General features: G+C 44.1%; 1 protein-coding gene across 3 annotated transcripts in view; it reads left to right on the plus strand.

Annotated features, from left to right (window-relative positions):
- The window catches only part of LOC121007700 (RING finger protein 112-like), a 94,759-nt gene that overhangs the window by 51,576 nt on the left and 25,312 nt on the right, over positions 1 to 17,871 (plus strand). The window contains exons 1-9 of one of the 3 annotated variants that reach the window (XM_040439817.1): positions 11,900 to 12,021; positions 12,410 to 12,690; positions 13,127 to 13,321; positions 13,727 to 13,864; positions 14,582 to 14,686; positions 15,416 to 15,466; positions 15,701 to 15,757; positions 16,243 to 16,329; positions 16,549 to 16,672. The exons of 1 other annotated variant lie outside the window; for it this stretch is intronic. In XM_040439817.1, coding sequence (XP_040295751.1) covers positions 12,415 to 12,690; positions 13,127 to 13,321; positions 13,727 to 13,864; positions 14,582 to 14,686; positions 15,416 to 15,466; positions 15,701 to 15,757; positions 16,243 to 16,329; positions 16,549 to 16,672 — 1,033 coding nt within the window. In that variant the 5' untranslated portion in view covers positions 11,900 to 12,021; positions 12,410 to 12,414. Of the gene's footprint in view, positions 1 to 11,899; positions 12,022 to 12,409; positions 12,691 to 13,126; positions 13,322 to 13,726; positions 13,865 to 14,581; positions 14,687 to 15,415; positions 15,467 to 15,700; positions 15,758 to 16,242; positions 16,330 to 16,548; positions 16,673 to 17,871 lie in introns of those variants that run through there. One more of the 3 variants, XM_040439818.1, reaches the window with a different exon arrangement.

A 17,871-nucleotide genomic window follows, 5' to 3' on the forward strand; every position in this document is an offset into this window, starting at 1 on the left:
ACTGCCCCCTACTGTTATAATTATTATTTGGGATGGAGACAAAGTGTCAGCTAAGGCCTTTAGTGAGTCACTAAACAATACAGATTGGGGGATTACATTTACCCCCATTTTTAACAAAAAGGAAATAGAATTTTTGGACATCAGTGTCATAAACAACAACAACTCTATACTCTATACAACAACCTACTTTCAATCAGTTGATCCCAACAGTTATATACCCTTCACCAGCTTTCATCATAAAAAATGGCTACAGAACATTCCTTATAGCCAATATAAGAGAATCTGGCGAAATTGTACTAATAACGATGATTTTCTAATACAGGCCCAAATACTCCAAAAATTTTTTTTTAGATAAAGGGTACCCGAAACAACAGATCAAAAACGCAGTAGATAAGTGTATGATAAATACACAAAAAGAACATTTAGACACATCCCCAAAAAAACGAGAAGGACTGGACCATATAAACTTCATCACTCAATACAGTACTTCAAACAAACACATCCAGGCCGCACTTAGGAGACGCCGGCGACACCACATATCGCTACAAGATCCTCCCCTAGCGAAGCACCTACCAAAAATACCTAGGATTACAAATAGGCGAGCACCAACTATTAGGAGCATTTTGGCCCCCATCAAGCCGAAACAGCACAGAAAGAGACAAAATACGGGAAAGACACTAATATGCAAAAAACTAAGATTAGGAACTTTCAGGTGTGGAGCAAATAATGACACAAACCAAACCACCATCACGTCTAAACATAATGGTACAAGATTTTCTATTAAACAACACATGACATGTCAATCGAACAATGTCATCTACCTCATTGAATGTGGTTGTGGCCTACAATTCGTTGGTCGCACTACTCAACCCCTACATTGTCGCATAAACCAACATCGACAGTATGCCAGACATAGTTTGTCCCGACGCCGCACATCTACCCCAGAAATAGAGGAACATCCGCACAAAGTAACACCCATCGAACAAATACCAGATAATCCTTTTAATAGATTTGATAATCTTCAAAAAAGGGAGGTTTTCTGGATTTACCAACTGGACGCACTGGCTCCCTAAGGGCCGAATGAGATTAACGAAACCATACTATAAAACGTCTGCGTCCAGAATCACGTACCTCGGCACCCAATACCTTACTCCATTCGCCCCATTCCATGTCCAAGTTTATTCTCCCAAAGTCGCCCACGTGATTTTTATCATTTTCCCCTTTTGTTTGTTATTGTTATTACTTTTTATTGTGCTGATTTTGTGTATTTTATTAGACTTACTACTTTTTAACATATGTTAAAATAATATGTTTCCTGCTTTTAGCCATAGATCATACGGTTGGGTTGCATTGTATATGGTATCAACCAATCACGTTTTAGTCCAGTATATATATATATATGTTAAGAACGCCAGTAGTTATATATGTTACAATTATGATGCACGTCATGCAGTATGTCTGCACATGTAATAACGCTCATAATACTTATAATGTCATAATTGCAAAAAATGGGGTGTTCGAAACTTTGTTCTGCAGCCCCAGAGGTAGGGGATACTGTTTAGATCTGACCCCTATACCCAAATTATACTGTAGGTAAAAACGACTATATAGAGCCACCCTAGATTCTGAACATGTCACCCTGGTCCCGGCAGCCGTCTGAGGCACGGACTATGCCCCTGCTGCTGGATCGTGGCGTGTCCCGGCCAGCGCAGCGTGCATAGAGCGCACCTGTAGTACAAAAGAAGGGCGTGATTATGATTATTCGAGCGCTTGTTTGGGCAGCGCGACCTATCGCGCTGATCCTGAGTGAAGGACGGTGCCTTAGCCACGCCCCCTTAACTCCGGCAATAGGGAAGTAAGCGCAACCTATCACGCTGGTCCTGAGTGAAGGACGGTATGTAGTGGCCTCACGGACTAAGCGTGGGCACTACACGAGGGTCAATTGGGGTGTGCGTGACTTCTTTTCATTAGGGACAGGAGTGTCATTTTCAATTGTGCATGTGTTCTGTAAAGTCTAACGTATTGCTTTATATGTCATGTTTCCCCTGTATTAGGTAGTATCAGGCCTAGCCCCTGTAGTTAGTCATCCTAGACGCTAGAGGGAGCTAGAGTAGCCCTGGTATAAGTATGCAGGTCCAGACAGGGAAGAGGAGTCAGCTCGGGGTTCGAGTTCAAGGTCAGGAGTCTGCAGAGACCAGTGAGGAGGCACCAGGCAGCGCCTTCTCCTGACATGCAGCTGAGCAGTCCAGGCTGTTAGCTGTAACCAGGGGGCTAGTAGAGGGATCCTAGCCTACCTGGGGATAAAGAGAGCCTAGGTTAGCTCTGAAGACGCCCCAGTAGCAGGATAGCACCTCCTGGGGAAAACCAGCAGTTATCCTCCCTTCTATTCCAGGCAACACCAGGTCAGATAAGTACCATGATGGACAGAGTTATATAGAATGCAGCAAGTGCGATCTTGGAGAAGGAACGATATACCAAGGATAAAAGCCAGCATTTAGGCATCCGGGCCTTGGCATCCAGCCAGCTAGAATAGCTGCAGGGGATAGAGCAGGGTTGCACTGTAAAGCAATCATCATTGTGTTCCTCCAAGTATCTTGCTGGTTTATTTCCTGCCACCATCTGAGGTCTACCTGTTTGTGAAAGAACTGTCTGAGGAACTGCCTTACCATCATCCATAAATTGAACTGTATGTGTAAAGTTTGCACTGTGAGTTTCCAGTAAAAAGACATTTGGTTTATCTACTGATTCCTCCATTATTCCATCTGTCACTACACGGTGTGCCACCGTTCTATTGGCACTGGCGTCACGAACCGTAAAAGGGACCTTGCCCCGGGCACATAAAACACCTGCAACATCCAGGGCACCTCATCCAACATCAGGCCTGGTCCCTAAATACAGAGTGTGCCCCAGAGGACTTTTGTGCCAGCCTCTCCTTCACTGCTGTATGCCTGCCCAGGGTTTCCATACATAACTGTGAGTAACCCTCGCTTGCCATTAACCATGACCTCACAATCGCATTACCCTGCAGGTCTGGAGTACCGCACGGTGCCTTAGCCACGCCCCCTTAACTCCGGCAATAGGGAAGTAAGCGCAACCTATCACGCTGGTCCCGAACGAGGGCCGGACCCTAAACCACGCCCCCTACTGTTATAATGCTCACCCTGAAGCGCCCCCAGTATTTATATCACCCCCTACTGTTATAATGCTCGCCCTGAAGCGCCCCCAGTATTTATATCGCCCCCTACTGTTATAATGCTCACCCTGAAGCGCCCCCAGTATTTATATCACCCCCTACTGTTATAATGCTCTCCCTGAAGCGCCCGCAGTAGTTATATCACCCCCTACTGTTATAATGCTCGCCCTGAAGCGCCCCCAATATTTATATCACCCCCTACTGTTATAATGCTCGCCCTGAAGCGCCCCCAGTATTTATATCGCCCCCTACTGTTATAATGCTCTCCCTGAAGTGCCCCCAGTATTTATGTTGCCCCCTACTGTTATAATGCCCCCATAGTGCCCCCAGTATTTATATCACCCCCTACTGTTATAATGCTCTCCCTGAAGCGCCCCCAGTATTTATATCACCCCCTACTGTTATAATGCTCGCCCTGAAGCACCCCCAGTATTTATATCGCCCCCTACTGTTATAATGCTCACCCTAAAGTGCCCCTAGTATTTATAATGCCCCCTGTAGTTATATTCCTCTGTTTACTGTCCTCAAAAATTATAATTCCTCAGCACCTCCACCATACAGTCCCATGTAAATAACATTATTTCCCTTCTCTGCCATAGAGTGCCATGTAAATACCATCACACCATCTCTCCAGCCCCCTCCAATATACAGTCCCATGTAAATAACATCCCCCCCTCAATACTCAGTCCCATGTAAATAACATAATTTTCTCCCCCAGTCACCTTCAACATACAGTTCCATGTAAATAATATTACCCCTGGGCTCTGAACATTCAGTCCCATGTAAATAATATCACTCCCTTCCACAGCCGCCTTCAACATTTAGTCCTATGTAAATAACATCACCCTGCCCCAGCCACCTCCAACATGCATTCCCATGTAAATAACATCACTCCCTCAACTTTCAGTCCCATGTAAATAACTTCCCTCCCTTCAGCCCTAACATACAGTCCCAGTTAAATAACTACAACTCCCAGCATTGCTGTGCCTCTCCCTTCACTTACCTCTCCTCATGTAGCAGACCTCACCTCAGCCCCTTCCCAGGGCTTCTCTTCACTGCTGAGCCGTCCTCTCCTGCACTGATCACATGAGGGTGACATCATCGCAGGTCCTTTTCAGCTACTGCATTTAGCACTGATCACATGACCTGGGATGTCATCACAGGTCCTTTAGCTCTTGCAGGGCATTAGATTCAATTGTATTGCTGTCCTAAGGATGGCAATACAGTTGTATCTAGCAGGCAAGCAGGACATTTGATAAAGATGTGTGAATTTTATTCTATATTTTGTATCTCTAGGACTGTAATGAGTTAACTTTTTCTTCTTCAAGTGCCTCCCACCCCCCTCTTTGTTTCAAGACTGGAGAAGAGAGGGGGGGGCAAAGAGCTATGCTGTGGGCAGTGTCTGTTTTCTCATCTTTCTACAGGTGTCCCAAGGGAGGTGTATAGACTGTGGAGGAATGCATAAGCCAATCATATGACTTGATGATATGCATATATTATTCACTGCCTATAGAGAAGCACCTCCTTGAAATGTCACATATGACGTATGCAGTATTATTGTTAGAATAGAGGCCATTATAAGATGGCGACGATAACCAGATGTTTACATTAGTTCACATTCCAAAGTGGTACACACTGCGCAGATGTTAGAGCGTTATCTCTGTTTCTCTTATCTCTTTTTCCTTTTTGACCAATGAAACAATGTTTAAGCCTCAGAGAGGACTGCCCTCTTCTGAAGGTGTATATACGTTTGCTCTTTGTAATAAAACATAGAGATTGCTTTGACCAGCTTCTGTGTCAGTGTCCAGACTCTCAACCACGCGTGGATATTAACCCCCTGGGGGTACATTGATTTGGAGCACCAGAGTGCATCTCAAATGCTCTAATTTAGGGCGACTTTAACACATTCGGGGCCTGGGACAAAACATCAGGGGCCCAGGCCCCGAATGTTTGAACCTAGCAACGCCCTGGATGACGATGGATCCTCTCCTCACACAGGTTCTCAGTGTCTCTCTCAGCCTCACTCTAAAATAGCTGCTGAATCACTTCCTTCTCCAGGCTTTTGTTTAACTCCACACCTGAGAGCTCCCAACATCACATAAAATACAGTCTGTTGCTAAGGAAACAGCGGCATCTTGTGGCCAAACAGCAGAATGTCCCTCAGGTGTCATTGTTTTGTAGCGAGGTTTCATACCTGGACACCAGGCTTTCCTGCGAGCAGCTTTATCTGCTCCACCAGATGCCTATGAATCGCCTGCTGTTCTCTGAATGCTGCTTGTGTAGATTCATAGTCACTTGCTGGTTAGCATTAGTCACTTGCTGGTTAGCCTTAGTCTTTTGCAGGTTAGCATTAGTCACTTGCTTGTTAGCATTAGTCACTTGCTGGTTAGTATTAGTCACTTGCTGGTTAGTATTAGTCTATTGCTGGTTATCATTAGTCACTTGCTGGTTAGTATTAGTCACTTGCTTGTTAGCATTAGTCACTTGCTGGTTAGTATTAGTCACTTGCTGGTTAGTATTAGTCTATTGCTGGTTATCATTAGTCACTTGCTGGTTAGTATTAGTCACTTGCTTGTTAGCATTAGTCACTTGCTGGTTAGTATTAGTCACTTGCTGGTTAGCATTAGTCACTTGCTGGTTAGTATTCGTCTATTGATGGTTAGCATTAGTCTCTTGCTGGTTAGTATTAGTCACTTGTTTGTTAGCATTAGTCACTTGCTGGTTAGCATTAGTCACTTGCTGGTTAGTATTAGTCCATTGCTTGTTAGCATTAGTCACTTGCTGGTAAGTATTAGTCTCTTGCTGGTTAGTATTAGTCTATTGCTGGTTAGTATTAGTCACTTGCTTGTTAGCATTAGTCACTTGCTGGTAAGTATTAGTCTCTTGCTGGTTAGCATCCTCTTGTTGCAGCTGAAGGTTACCCACTTCCCCGATGTCTGCAGTTTTTGGCTTTGTAAGAGCAGCAGACTTAACCACAACACATGACTTTCTGGGTTCTTGTGCCTATAACCACATATCGGGGATCTGTGTCCCCCGGGTTAGTCAGGCACACCAAGAGCGCAGTCACTCCACTCATATGTAGTGCACCTGACCACAACCAGCGTTATCTGCTCTTCAGGCAGTTCCAGCAAGAAAAAAAAAACATAGAGATTGCTTTGACCAGCTTCTGTGTCAGTGTCCAGACTCTCAACCACGCGTGGATATTAACCCCCTGGGGGTACATTGATTTGGAGCACCAGAGTGCATCTCAAATGCTCTAATTTAGGCCGACTTTAACACATTCGGGGCCTGGGACAAAACATCAGGGGCCCAGGCCCCGAATGTTTGAACCTAGCAACGCCCTGGATGACGATGGATCCTCTCCTCACACAGGTTCTCAGTGTCTCTCTCAGCCTCACTCTAAAATAGCTGCTGAATCACTTCCTTCTCCAGGCTTTTGTTTAACTCCACACCTGAGAGCTCCCAACATCACATAAAATACAGTCTGTTGCTAAGGAAACAGCGGCATCTTGTGGCCAAACAGCAGAATGTCCCTCAGGTGTCATTGTTTTGTAGCGAGGTTTCATACCTGGACACCAGGCTTTCCTGCGAGCAGCTTTATCTGCTCCACCAGATGCCTATGAATCGCCTGCTGTTCTCTGAATGCTGCTTGTGTAGATTCATAGTCACTTGCTGGTTAGCATTAGTCACTTGCTGGTTAGCCTTAGTCTTTTGCAGGTTAGCATTAGTCACTTGCTTGTTAGCATTAGTCACTTGCTGGTTAGTATTAGTCACTTGCTGGTTAGTATTAGTCTATTGCTGGTTATCATTAGTCACTTGCTGGTTAGTATTAGTCACTTGCTTGTTAGCATTAGTCACTTGCTGGTTAGTATTAGTCACTTGCTGGTTAGTATTAGTCTATTGCTGGTTATCATTAGTCACTTGCTGGTTAGTATTAGTCACTTGCTTGTTAGCATTAGTCACTTGCTGGTTAGTATTAGTCACTTGCTGGTTAGCATTAGTCACTTGCTGGTTAGTATTCGTCTATTGATGGTTAGCATTAGTCTCTTGCTGGTTAGTATTAGTCACTTGTTTGTTAGCATTAGTCACTTGCTGGTTAGCATTAGTCACTTGCTGGTTAGTATTAGTCCATTGCTTGTTAGCATTAGTCACTTGCTGGTAAGTATTAGTCTCTTGCTGGTTAGTATTAGTCTATTGCTGGTTAGTATTAGTCACTTGCTTGTTAGCATTAGTCACTTGCTGGTAAGTATTAGTCTCTTGCTGGTTAGCATCCTCTTGTTGCAGCTGAAGGTTACCCACTTCCCCGATGTCTGCAGTTTTTGGCTTTGTAAGAGCAGCAGACTTAACCACAACACATGACTTTCTGGGTTCTTGTGCCTATAACCACATATCGGGGATCTGTGTCCCCCGGGTTAGTCAGGCACACCAAGAGCGCAGTCACTCCACTCATATGTAGTGCACCTGACCACAACCAGCGTTATCTGCTCTTCAGGCAGTTCCAGCAAGAAAAAAAAAACATACAAAAGAAAATCAGCCACAAACTATACTCTGAACCAGTGAAAGCCGAGTCTTCAGGGGTTAAGATTCCTTGAACTTGGCCTAGTTCTCAGCAGCTCTCACAAAATGGGTCCGTGATCTAGGCCTGCTCAGAACCAAAGGGGGTGGGAACAGCCCATCACCCAGGCAACTGAACTAAAACTGACAGTTTTAACTATCTTTTGCCCATAAATAACCATTAGGGAAACATAAAGCATAAGGAAATAAGTGCTTTAACAATACATTTCAACATTTTAACTCTTTATCATTAAATTAACCCTTTGAAGTGATCTCAGTGGTCACTGCACATGGTTTTAATTTGCCCAAAGGATGACAACTCAGGTTTCTAAATTTTTACCTACGCAATGAGTTCTCTAGCATTGACAACCTGAACTGTTCATGTCATCTACAGAAGCAAACGTCATAGATCTGATCTGGGGACAGCAGAGAAAGGGTTAAACAAAAGTCAACAGAAGAACAGACACATGTATCAGACACATGATCACAGTAAATGCTTCTCCTCCTGTGTGAGGATCAGCCAATAGCACGAGGCGGAGGAGGCGTCACCAGGAACTTTCACTTTCATTCCGGCTTCCTGTAAACAGACGAGAGATCAGGAAACCAGAGAGCGTCCGCATGTAATGGGAATTATTCTGTTTTCATACATGTTCACACAGTGTGCAGTCTGACATTCAGCATAAACCATTCCTGTCTTCCAAATAAGAGGACTGTTCTTTGTAGTCTAACTTGTTTATAGGTAAAACAGGATCGTTGATTGGTAAAACTACAAGAATACAAATAGCAAGTATAAGTATAAAGTATAGATAGCATGTACTATAACATTTGCATTAACACTGAAGCACATGGTAAAATGGCTGCCTGCGCATAAAATTGCATCTCTAGCTAGCAGTAGTAACAACTCCCTGAGTAACAATTACAACTAGCTGAACAGTTCTGCATAACATAATGTCCCTGAAACAAAGGTAGATCTCTCACCAGATATGATTTTACAAGGATGGTGGAGTTTGAGAAGGAGGCTTCTCTTTCCCAGGATGCTTTGCACTCCCACAATGCAGTGCACCACCCACAATGCAGTAGTCTTTGTAACAGGAAAAACAAACTGTAATACAGCTTAACGCCGCTAGATGATGCTATAACCACATACAACACTTCAGAATTACCAAAGCTCTGGCAGAATAAACTAGAATCATTTTCTAACCCTGCTTGGCAGAACAGGGATACTGGGAGCATTTACACCAGCTGCACGCTGCATCCTCCAGGATACTCTCCCCTCACATTTTGCTCCTCTGGCTGCTGAAATCCATGTCTGAAGAAGGTCCAGAGCTGGACTGAAGATGATCATTTATCTGTTTCTCCTGTGTATTACCTAAAGGGCCACTAACCCTTGAAAAATTAAAAAAAACGGAAGCTTAGCCTGCTCCGTATGTCGGTGGTCCTTTCTTCATGGACATCTGTACAGTGCTGCAAATACACAGATCCTGCAGCCGGTGAAGGGTTTCTAGCTCCCTGCAGCTCTATATTCGGCTGGAGGCTCCGTGCAGGAGCTCAGGGTAGACAGGACATCTGCGGAGCGGCAGGGCTTAACATCGAAGCTCTTAACCGGAAGCTGCAAAACTTCTACAGAACCGTCCCCTGTGTGTAGGGATACTAGCCAGTACCAGGGCACTGACGCTACAGAACCTGCTACCCAGCTTTCTCAGGTGCCAGAATGTCAGGTTTGCCGTTATAGCCGGATACTGTCTGTACAGGCAAATCTGACATCCATCAGTGCGGGAAAGTTGGATTACAAGTCTTGTGGAGCTGTGCTCAGAAAATGTTACCCTTAAAATGTGCACATAATACAGCATTCCCAGGTGCCTAGCTATGGTACTATTCAGGAGTGAGGAGGAGGATTTATCTCTGGAGATTTAGTATTCTGCAAACTCAACATCAGAATTGTGCAGGGAGCTCTTAATGTGACTGGAGTATAAGACATGACGTAACAGCAGCATGATCCCTACAGCTCTAGATGTTACTAGAGAATACAACATGATAAAACAGCACTATTGCTAACTAGGTGATTCCTTTCAACAAAATTGCCATGCCCCATGTAGACAAATATTATCCAGACCAAACCCAGCCGCCTCCTCCTAAACTCCCTGTCTCTCATGCACTAGCATCAGAGGGGTGAGTGTGAGGGGGAGAAGACATGGCTGCAGCCTGACAGAACAATGCACTGCTTTTCTATTGTATTTTTTATGGTCTGCTATAGTTTTATCTGAACAACAAATAACAAAGACAAATATGGACATGATGTTACATTTTGTTAGTTGTTTTTTTGTGTTTGGATTTTGGTTTTAGTTCCTCTTTGAACAAATATGCATATGAGATGATCAGGGGGAAAAATACAGAGAATAATGGAAGTGTCTGGATACAATGGGGATATCACTGAGTGTATGTTGTGGATATAACAGGGTGAAGGGAGTGCACAGCATGGATATAAGGGGGTAAAAAGAGTGTACTGTTTGGATATAAAGGGGTGATGGGAGTGTACGGTGTGGATATAACAGGGTGACGGGCATGTACAGTGTAATTATAATAGGGTGACAGGAGTGTACGGTATGGATATAATTAGGTTGACATGAGAGTATGGTGTGGATATAGCAGGATGACAGTAGTGGATGGTGTGTATATAACAGGGTGACAGAAGTGGATGGTGTGGATATAACAGGGTGACGACGGGAGTGTGCATTGTGGATATAACGGGGTGACGGGTGTGTGTGTTGTGGAAATAAAATGGTGACGGGAGTGTACTGTGTAGATATAAAGTGGTGACGGGAGTGTACAGTTTGGATATAATGGGGTGACAGGAGTGTACTGTGTGGACATAACAGTGTGACAGGAGTGTACTGTGTGGATACAGAGGGGTGACGGGAGTAAACGATGTAGACATAATGGGGTGATGGGTGTGTGTGGTGTGGATATAAAGTGGTGACCGGAGTGTACAGTGTCGATATAACGGGGTTACGGGAGTGTACAGTGTGGATATAATGGGGTAACGGAAGTGTAGGTGCAACATGCTGCCCCCCCCCCAGGGCCGATCGTGTCCCAGGTCAATAGGAATGCTGGGTGTTGTGGTGCGGCCTTAATAGTCTGTTTGTGTCACGGCGCTCCTACATGGATACCATCGCTCCCCAGTGTTCGGCTCTGAAGCAATAAAGGGGAGAGTGATGGTGGAGAAATAGCCGAGTCCAGACTTTTATAAAGTGTAACAGCTTTACTTGCATAAAATTGCATCCATACAATATGCAGTCTTTCTCTTGGTTCCAGCAGGTTTAGGGTAAACTAGTAGGCAAACTTGAATATTCTTCTTTATCTCTCTCTCTCTCTGCTGTACTAAACTCTGCTTTAGTCTGGTACCTTTGGAGTGGAGTCCCTTTGGCTGTTGACCCCCTCCCAACACTCTGTCAGTTAATCTGTAAGGAGTCCGCGATTCTCCTCTCCTACCAACTCGAGACTAGACTGAGCTCAGACTCACTGAAACTTCCTGCAGCCCCTCCCTTGGTAGGAAGCAGAACTGGTCCACTTCTGCCCAAAAGGGGGAGAATGAAATGGTTTCATTTTATCTAAAGATCTCTCTGCCATATACGCTGCCACCTGCTGGTGAACCAGGCACATAACATGTAATACAACAAATATCCGTTACATAGCAGAACAATTGATGCACAGTGTAAGAGAACCTGGAATAAATACACAGGTGACATTATAGCTAGCCCATTAGAGACAGTAGCAGGGTGTAGGAATGGTAATACCACTCTGGGGTACATAAGGTGTGGATATAGTGGGGTGACAGGAGTGTGGGGTGTGGATATAAAGTGGTGACGGGAGTGTATGGTGTAATTATAATAGGGTGACAGTCATTGTATGGTGTCGATAATTGTGTGATGGGAGTGTACGGTGTGGATATAATGGAGTGATGGGAGTGTACAGTGTAACTATAATAGGGTGACAGGAGGTGTATGGTGTGGATATAATGGGCTTCTGTGGTGGATTTAATGGGGTGACAGGGAGAGTATGGCGTGGATACAGTATAATAGGGCGGTGGATCATGGGTGTGGCTCTTCCTGTTCTTGGTTGGTTGTTTAGGGGTTAACTCAGTCAGAGATGTTGCCTTTTTTTTATCGGTTTCGTTTCCTGTTCATTCTTCTTCTTCTTTTCTCTTCTGCAGTCTCCACCATTTTCGGGGTGACCGTCGGCTGCACTGGTCACATGGGGTGCAGCAGCTGTAAACCGTAAGTTTCCCTCATTTATTCTATAGTGTGTCCGAGCCTTTTATTCCCGGCACAGGTCATGCGATCCCGTTATCACACAATCATATTGTCGGCATTGCTTACACTGTACTTTTTCCTCTTCTTCTGATCTATGCTGTGTATCAGTCTGACATGCATACAGATGTAGCAGAGATGGATTTCTCATGTACCTGCATTGCTTGAACATTACTCTCTGAGTCAAAATAATGCAGAATTCCTAATAAAACCTTAAGATAGCTGATCATGATGAGACTCTGAGATAAGACAGAGATGATTGTGTCCTGTGATGCACCTATATGAATGTCAGACCACATATATTCCTTCCTTGTAACGTTTCTTTTATTCTCTCCTGGATATTTCTGTGTTACAGCTGCCATGTCATATGAAGGCTCTGCTCATTTCTTCAAACTAGAAGAGGATATCACCTGCTCCATCTGCCTCCAGGAGCTCAGTGACCCGGTTTCTATCACCTGTGGGCACACCTTTTGTAAACCCTGCATCTCTTCCTTCTGGTCCACCCCACAACCCCAAGGTCATCAATGTCCAGAATGCAGGAAAGTTTGTCCTAGAGACCAGCTGATACCGGCCTACAGCCTGCAGCACTTGGTGTCCAAGGTTCAACTGGTTGTCAAAGAAGAGAAGTCCAAAATGGTGGGTAAAAGCGAGTTGTCAGAGCAGAGTGTGACGGTGCGCGGTCTATAACAAACACTGAGTGATTACTAATATTTAGTTGTATCTGGTGCAAAGTCCACACCTCATGGTGCAGCACAGATCTGTGACAGTTTGTCAAGATGCCATGTGTAAACTGTATAATGTGGGTTATTAGAGAATAAAAGGGACCGCCATGGGCACCTCAACCACACCAGTGATATTAGTCTAAGATCAATGAAACAGTGACAAATTCCCCTTTCCAAGTGGAAAGTAATCCACTACACTGATGTCTTAGGTTGGTCTTCTCAGCTGCCAGGCCAGTGGGCACTGCCTGAATTGCCATCCACTTAGTAGACATGAAATACAAGAATCTGCTTTACCTCAAGAACTATGTAGAAACATAATATTTTTTATTTTACATACACTTTATCCTCAGGCTCCTGCATATCCCATCCAGTTGGTCTCCATTGATGCAACATGCAAGATGAGGCTAGATGAATCTGCTGTGAACAGATGTTTTTTGGACAGTGAGATCTCCGATTACCCCCTGTGCCTCATCTGTGTGATCGGAGAGAAGAGAAGAGGAAAATCCAGCTTGCTGAATTATATTCTGAGAGCTCTTCACAGACTGGTGAGGAGCCATAACCTGCAGTTTACATGACCAGCGATAAAACTGTCCTCTTCACCACCAGTGACTGGTCTCATGCTTGTGTTTCCTCTAACCTTGTATAGAGGGGGGGGGGGGGGGCATCATATGTTTACCCTGGTGATGAAATGAATCTCAGCTGAGAATACCAGTGTGCTGAACAGGGAGGGAAAAATTACTGCAAGACCCCTCTGTCCCCTCCGGACCCCTCTAGCTTTAGCCTATACCTCATGTCTCACCTGAATTGGCAGATTCAGTTGACATTCATGTTAGGTATATGACCACTATAACTCCACCGATCTCCAACACACGTCTTCTCAGCACCTTCACCCTCCCCGATGATCTCATTTATAACATGATGACTCATTACACTGATCTTTCTGTGTGCAGGAGAAGGGACAGCTGGTCAGCCTTGGGGAGGATGATGAGGCCCTCAAGGGGTTTGACTGGAGATCTGGAATAGACAGTGTCACCAAGGGGATATGGGTTTGGAGTAGACCATTCATTCTGAAGAGAAACAGAGAAAAGGTAAGGAGCGAGTGCATCTCTCTTCTCCAGTCTTTACCATGAAAGGCAGGTGAAGTCCTTATGTATTATCTGTCTGGGACAAACATCTTGTATTATGATGGGATCAGAAGTTTGTGAACAAATAGACTTAATACGAAGTGTTTTCTAGTCTCCTGGCCCCTCCTAGCCCCACCTAAAGGTTAGTACACGTGTACAGTTACCTCACACTGCAGAAATGTGCCCAGGTATGGACATCACTAACCGTTTTTATTACAAAGAATTAAAGGGGAAGAAACAATAAAAAACCTTGCTTAACACATCATGTACGAGGATCAAGCTTCATCTACACCATGATCGGCATAAATGACATTATGCAACTTTAGTTTCAACTCAAGATCTCTACTTGCTCTCAGTGAATGAGAAGACTTCTTTGCATCTAGAGGACTCTTGAGATTTAGTGTTGCTCACAGGATAAGGACTTATTATCATGTATCAGCTAGTGTCTATGGCAGTAGATATATGCTACTGCTGCCCTTCACTCACAGGGACTGTCTCTACTGATAGACTGTAGAAAACCCTTGGAATGCTCCTAAATTTATGGAGGACTGGCTGCCCTTATGGCTATGGTGAATCTGTTAATTTACTGTTACAGAAGTGCATATTTTATGTGATTTTTATGATCTAATCTGATGTTCTCTTCAGTTATGATGTGAACGTCCTTTGTTCTCCACTTCATAGATGGCCGTGTTTGTTCTGGACACAGAGGGGTCACTGGACATTGAGAGCGATCGAGAGACCTGTATCAAGCTGTCCGCCCTGTCCATGCTCCTCAGCTCCTACCTGGTAGATGGCTCTCAGTCTATGAGGAGATTTGCTCTTACATCTCATTCTTCCTTTTGTCTTGTAGATCTATATAGGGGGTTGGAGGCCTTTGGTTCCTGCCCGGGGTACATGACCCATAATGGAAGGCCATAACTCACATGGTGAAGCTCACCATACACTTGAAATTTAGACCATTTTCAATAAAAAGCCTCACCCCCACCCATAGATCAGAGTAGAGAATGATCTGCAATTTAAGTTCTTACATAAAAAAAAAATCAGCCATCATAGACCAACCGCAAATTACCAGTCCTTCAGCATACGCCCATTTGAAATCTGTTGTGTACAGCCATTCCTGGGTTCTGCCCTGTTCTGCTCCAAGTAGATAAACCAGTACGGTACGGCCATACTGGGCAGAAACATTGTAGATTTTCTGCCACAGAACTGTAATTAAATCAGCCACAGAAATGTGGAGAATCCATCCTGTGTCGCCATACCTTTGGATATATTGGTTTGTTGCAGAAATTTCTGCATCTGAAAATCTGTGCCATTAATCTGACTGGTTGTTGTGCCACATGAATGCACCACATGTACCGATGCCTCTCTCCAGTATCTCCATTATGGGGGATATGTCATTTCACTCCCTCCCCCAGGGAGTTGACAGGCTGGAATCACATCTTGTAGTGGGGGGTGATGGGGTTTACACCTGTTACGGGCTCTTTGTGAACGTCTCCCAATGTAATCTTTGTTCAGATCTTCAACGTAAGCGGAAGCTTGAAAACAACGGAGCTGGATCACCTCGAGGTACGGCGCAAATCTCTTTTAATATCTATGTTGCTGGTGTCAGTCCCTGAGCATCAACTACAGTCTCGTGAAGCTTCATCAGATCCATGATCAGGAGTTAAAGTTCAGAAAACGGTTGCTTATTGTGTTGTCATAATGTATCAGTCACTGAGGTGGAATGAAGACACCTCTGTCTATGCGACCTGCTGGATGAGATGGACTGGAGTGACCATGATGTATTCCATGTCTTTTCAGATGTATCTACATGTCCCGGAGCTGACCAGGGAATCTTTTTCTCTAAAATATTTACAGGTGACTACTGCTCTGCATCCCTTCTGTCCACACATCGCCCTCTGACCTCTTCTCAATGTTTTGATAATTTGGATTTATTTCCTCAAATATGAGTCTTTCTTGGCTGATATCAATGCCTCCAGCTTCTGCCTCATCAGTGTCATCATCTTCTAGTCTCTGAGGTTCTTGTCTGAGTCTCTGCTGCTTCTGCTCAGGATCCTGCTGAGATTACCACCCATTGTGAGCTTGGGTAGAAGTCCTATCCGCAGGAACCCCAGGGTTACTAAGCAATATACTAGTAGATAGGTGAGGGGTGTGTGGAGAGGTGATAGACACGAGCAGGGGGCAATACTTTGGTTTTCATCCCCTATCTCTGTACGAACTGACAACAATTCTCCCACCAACCCCTACTGTTCTCCCTTTACCTCCTGTACCCCACCTTCATTCTGCCCCTTAGCTCCATCCTCCCATGAGACGTTACTATGATTTAATATTTTATATTGCAGCACTTGGATATTCTGGTTCGTGACTGGCAGGGCGACAACAACTGCGGACGAGAAGCTGCTAAGTCCTACATAGAGCATGAGACTGAGGTATGATGGGGGCATCCGTAGACATCACATCCAGCCAACCAATCAGAATTCATTTTCCTGGTTCCTCAGCAGAATTGGGGCCCTAGCCTTTAATCTGACCAGGGGCCACATCATGGTGGAATATGTTCTTGTGTCTTTGGACAATGCTTTTCTTATTTCCTCCTGGAACCGGTCACTGGGAATACGAGGAAACAAAGGTTTTATGTGTTGTTTTTATAGAAATTATGGAAAAACGCAAAAAATCACAGCATGTTAAAGGCTCTGCGCTGTGCGTCCACCAGCAGCTTCCTCCTGCCTCATCCGGGGAAAAAATTCCTGACCTCAAGTAAGGGGCGGCTTTCAGGTAAGACGGCTGCTTAACCACCTCAGCCCCCAGTGCTTAAACACCCTGAAAGACCAGGCCACTTTTTACACTTCTGACCTACACTACTTTCACCGTTTATTGCTCGGTCATGCAACTTACCACCCAAATGAATTTTACCTCCTTTTCTTCTCACTAATAGAGCTTTCATTTGGTGGTATTTCATTGCTGCTGACATTTTTACTTTTTTTGTTATTAATCGAAATTTAACGATTTTTTTGCAAAAAAATGACATTTTTCACTTTCAGTTGTAAAATTTTGCAAAAAAAACGAGATCCATATAGAAATTTTGCTCTAAATTTATTGTTCTACATGTCTTTGATAAAAAAAAAATGTTTGGGTAAAAAAAAAATGGTTTGGGTAAAAGTTATAGCGTTTACAAACTATGGTACAAAAATGTGAATTTCCGCTTTTTGAAGCAGCTCTGACTTTCTGAGCACCTGTCATGTTTCCTGAGGTTCTACAATGGCCAGACAGTACAAACACCCCACAAATGACCCCATTTCGGAAAGTACACACCCTAAGGTATTCGCTGATGGGCATAGTGAGTTCATAGAACTTTTTATTTTTTGTCACAAGTTAGCGGAAAATGATGATTTTTTTTTTTTTTTTTTTTTTTCTTACAAAGTCTCATATTCCACTAACTTGTGACAAAAAATAAAAACTTCTATGAACTCACTATGCCCATCACGAAATACCTTTGGGTCTCTTCTTTCCAAAATGGGGTCACTTGTGGGGTAGTTATACTGCCCTGGCATTCTAGGGGCCCAAATGTGTGGTAAGGAGTTTGAAATCAAATTCTGAAAAAAATGACCTGTGAAATCCGAAAGGTGCTCTTTGGAATATGGGCCCCTTTGCCCACCTAGGCTGCAAAAAAGTGTCACACATCTGGTATCTCCGTACTCAGGAGAAGGTGGGGAATGTGTTTTGGGGTGTCATTTTACATATACCCTTGCTGGGTGAGAGAAATATCTTGGCAAAAGACAACTTTTCCCATTTTTTTATACAAAGTTGGCATTTGACCAAGATATTTATCTCACCCAGCATGGGTATATATAAAATGACACCCCAAAACACATTCCCCACCTTCTCCTGAGTACGGAGATACCAGATGTGTGACACTTTTTTGCAGCCTAGGTGGGCAAAGGGGCCCATATTCCAAAGAGCACCTTTCGGATTTG

Source organism: Bufo bufo, chromosome 7, assembly GCF_905171765.1.
Source record: "Bufo bufo chromosome 7, aBufBuf1.1, whole genome shotgun sequence".
In the NCBI taxonomy this organism is placed as follows: Eukaryota; Metazoa; Chordata; class Amphibia; order Anura; family Bufonidae; genus Bufo; species Bufo bufo.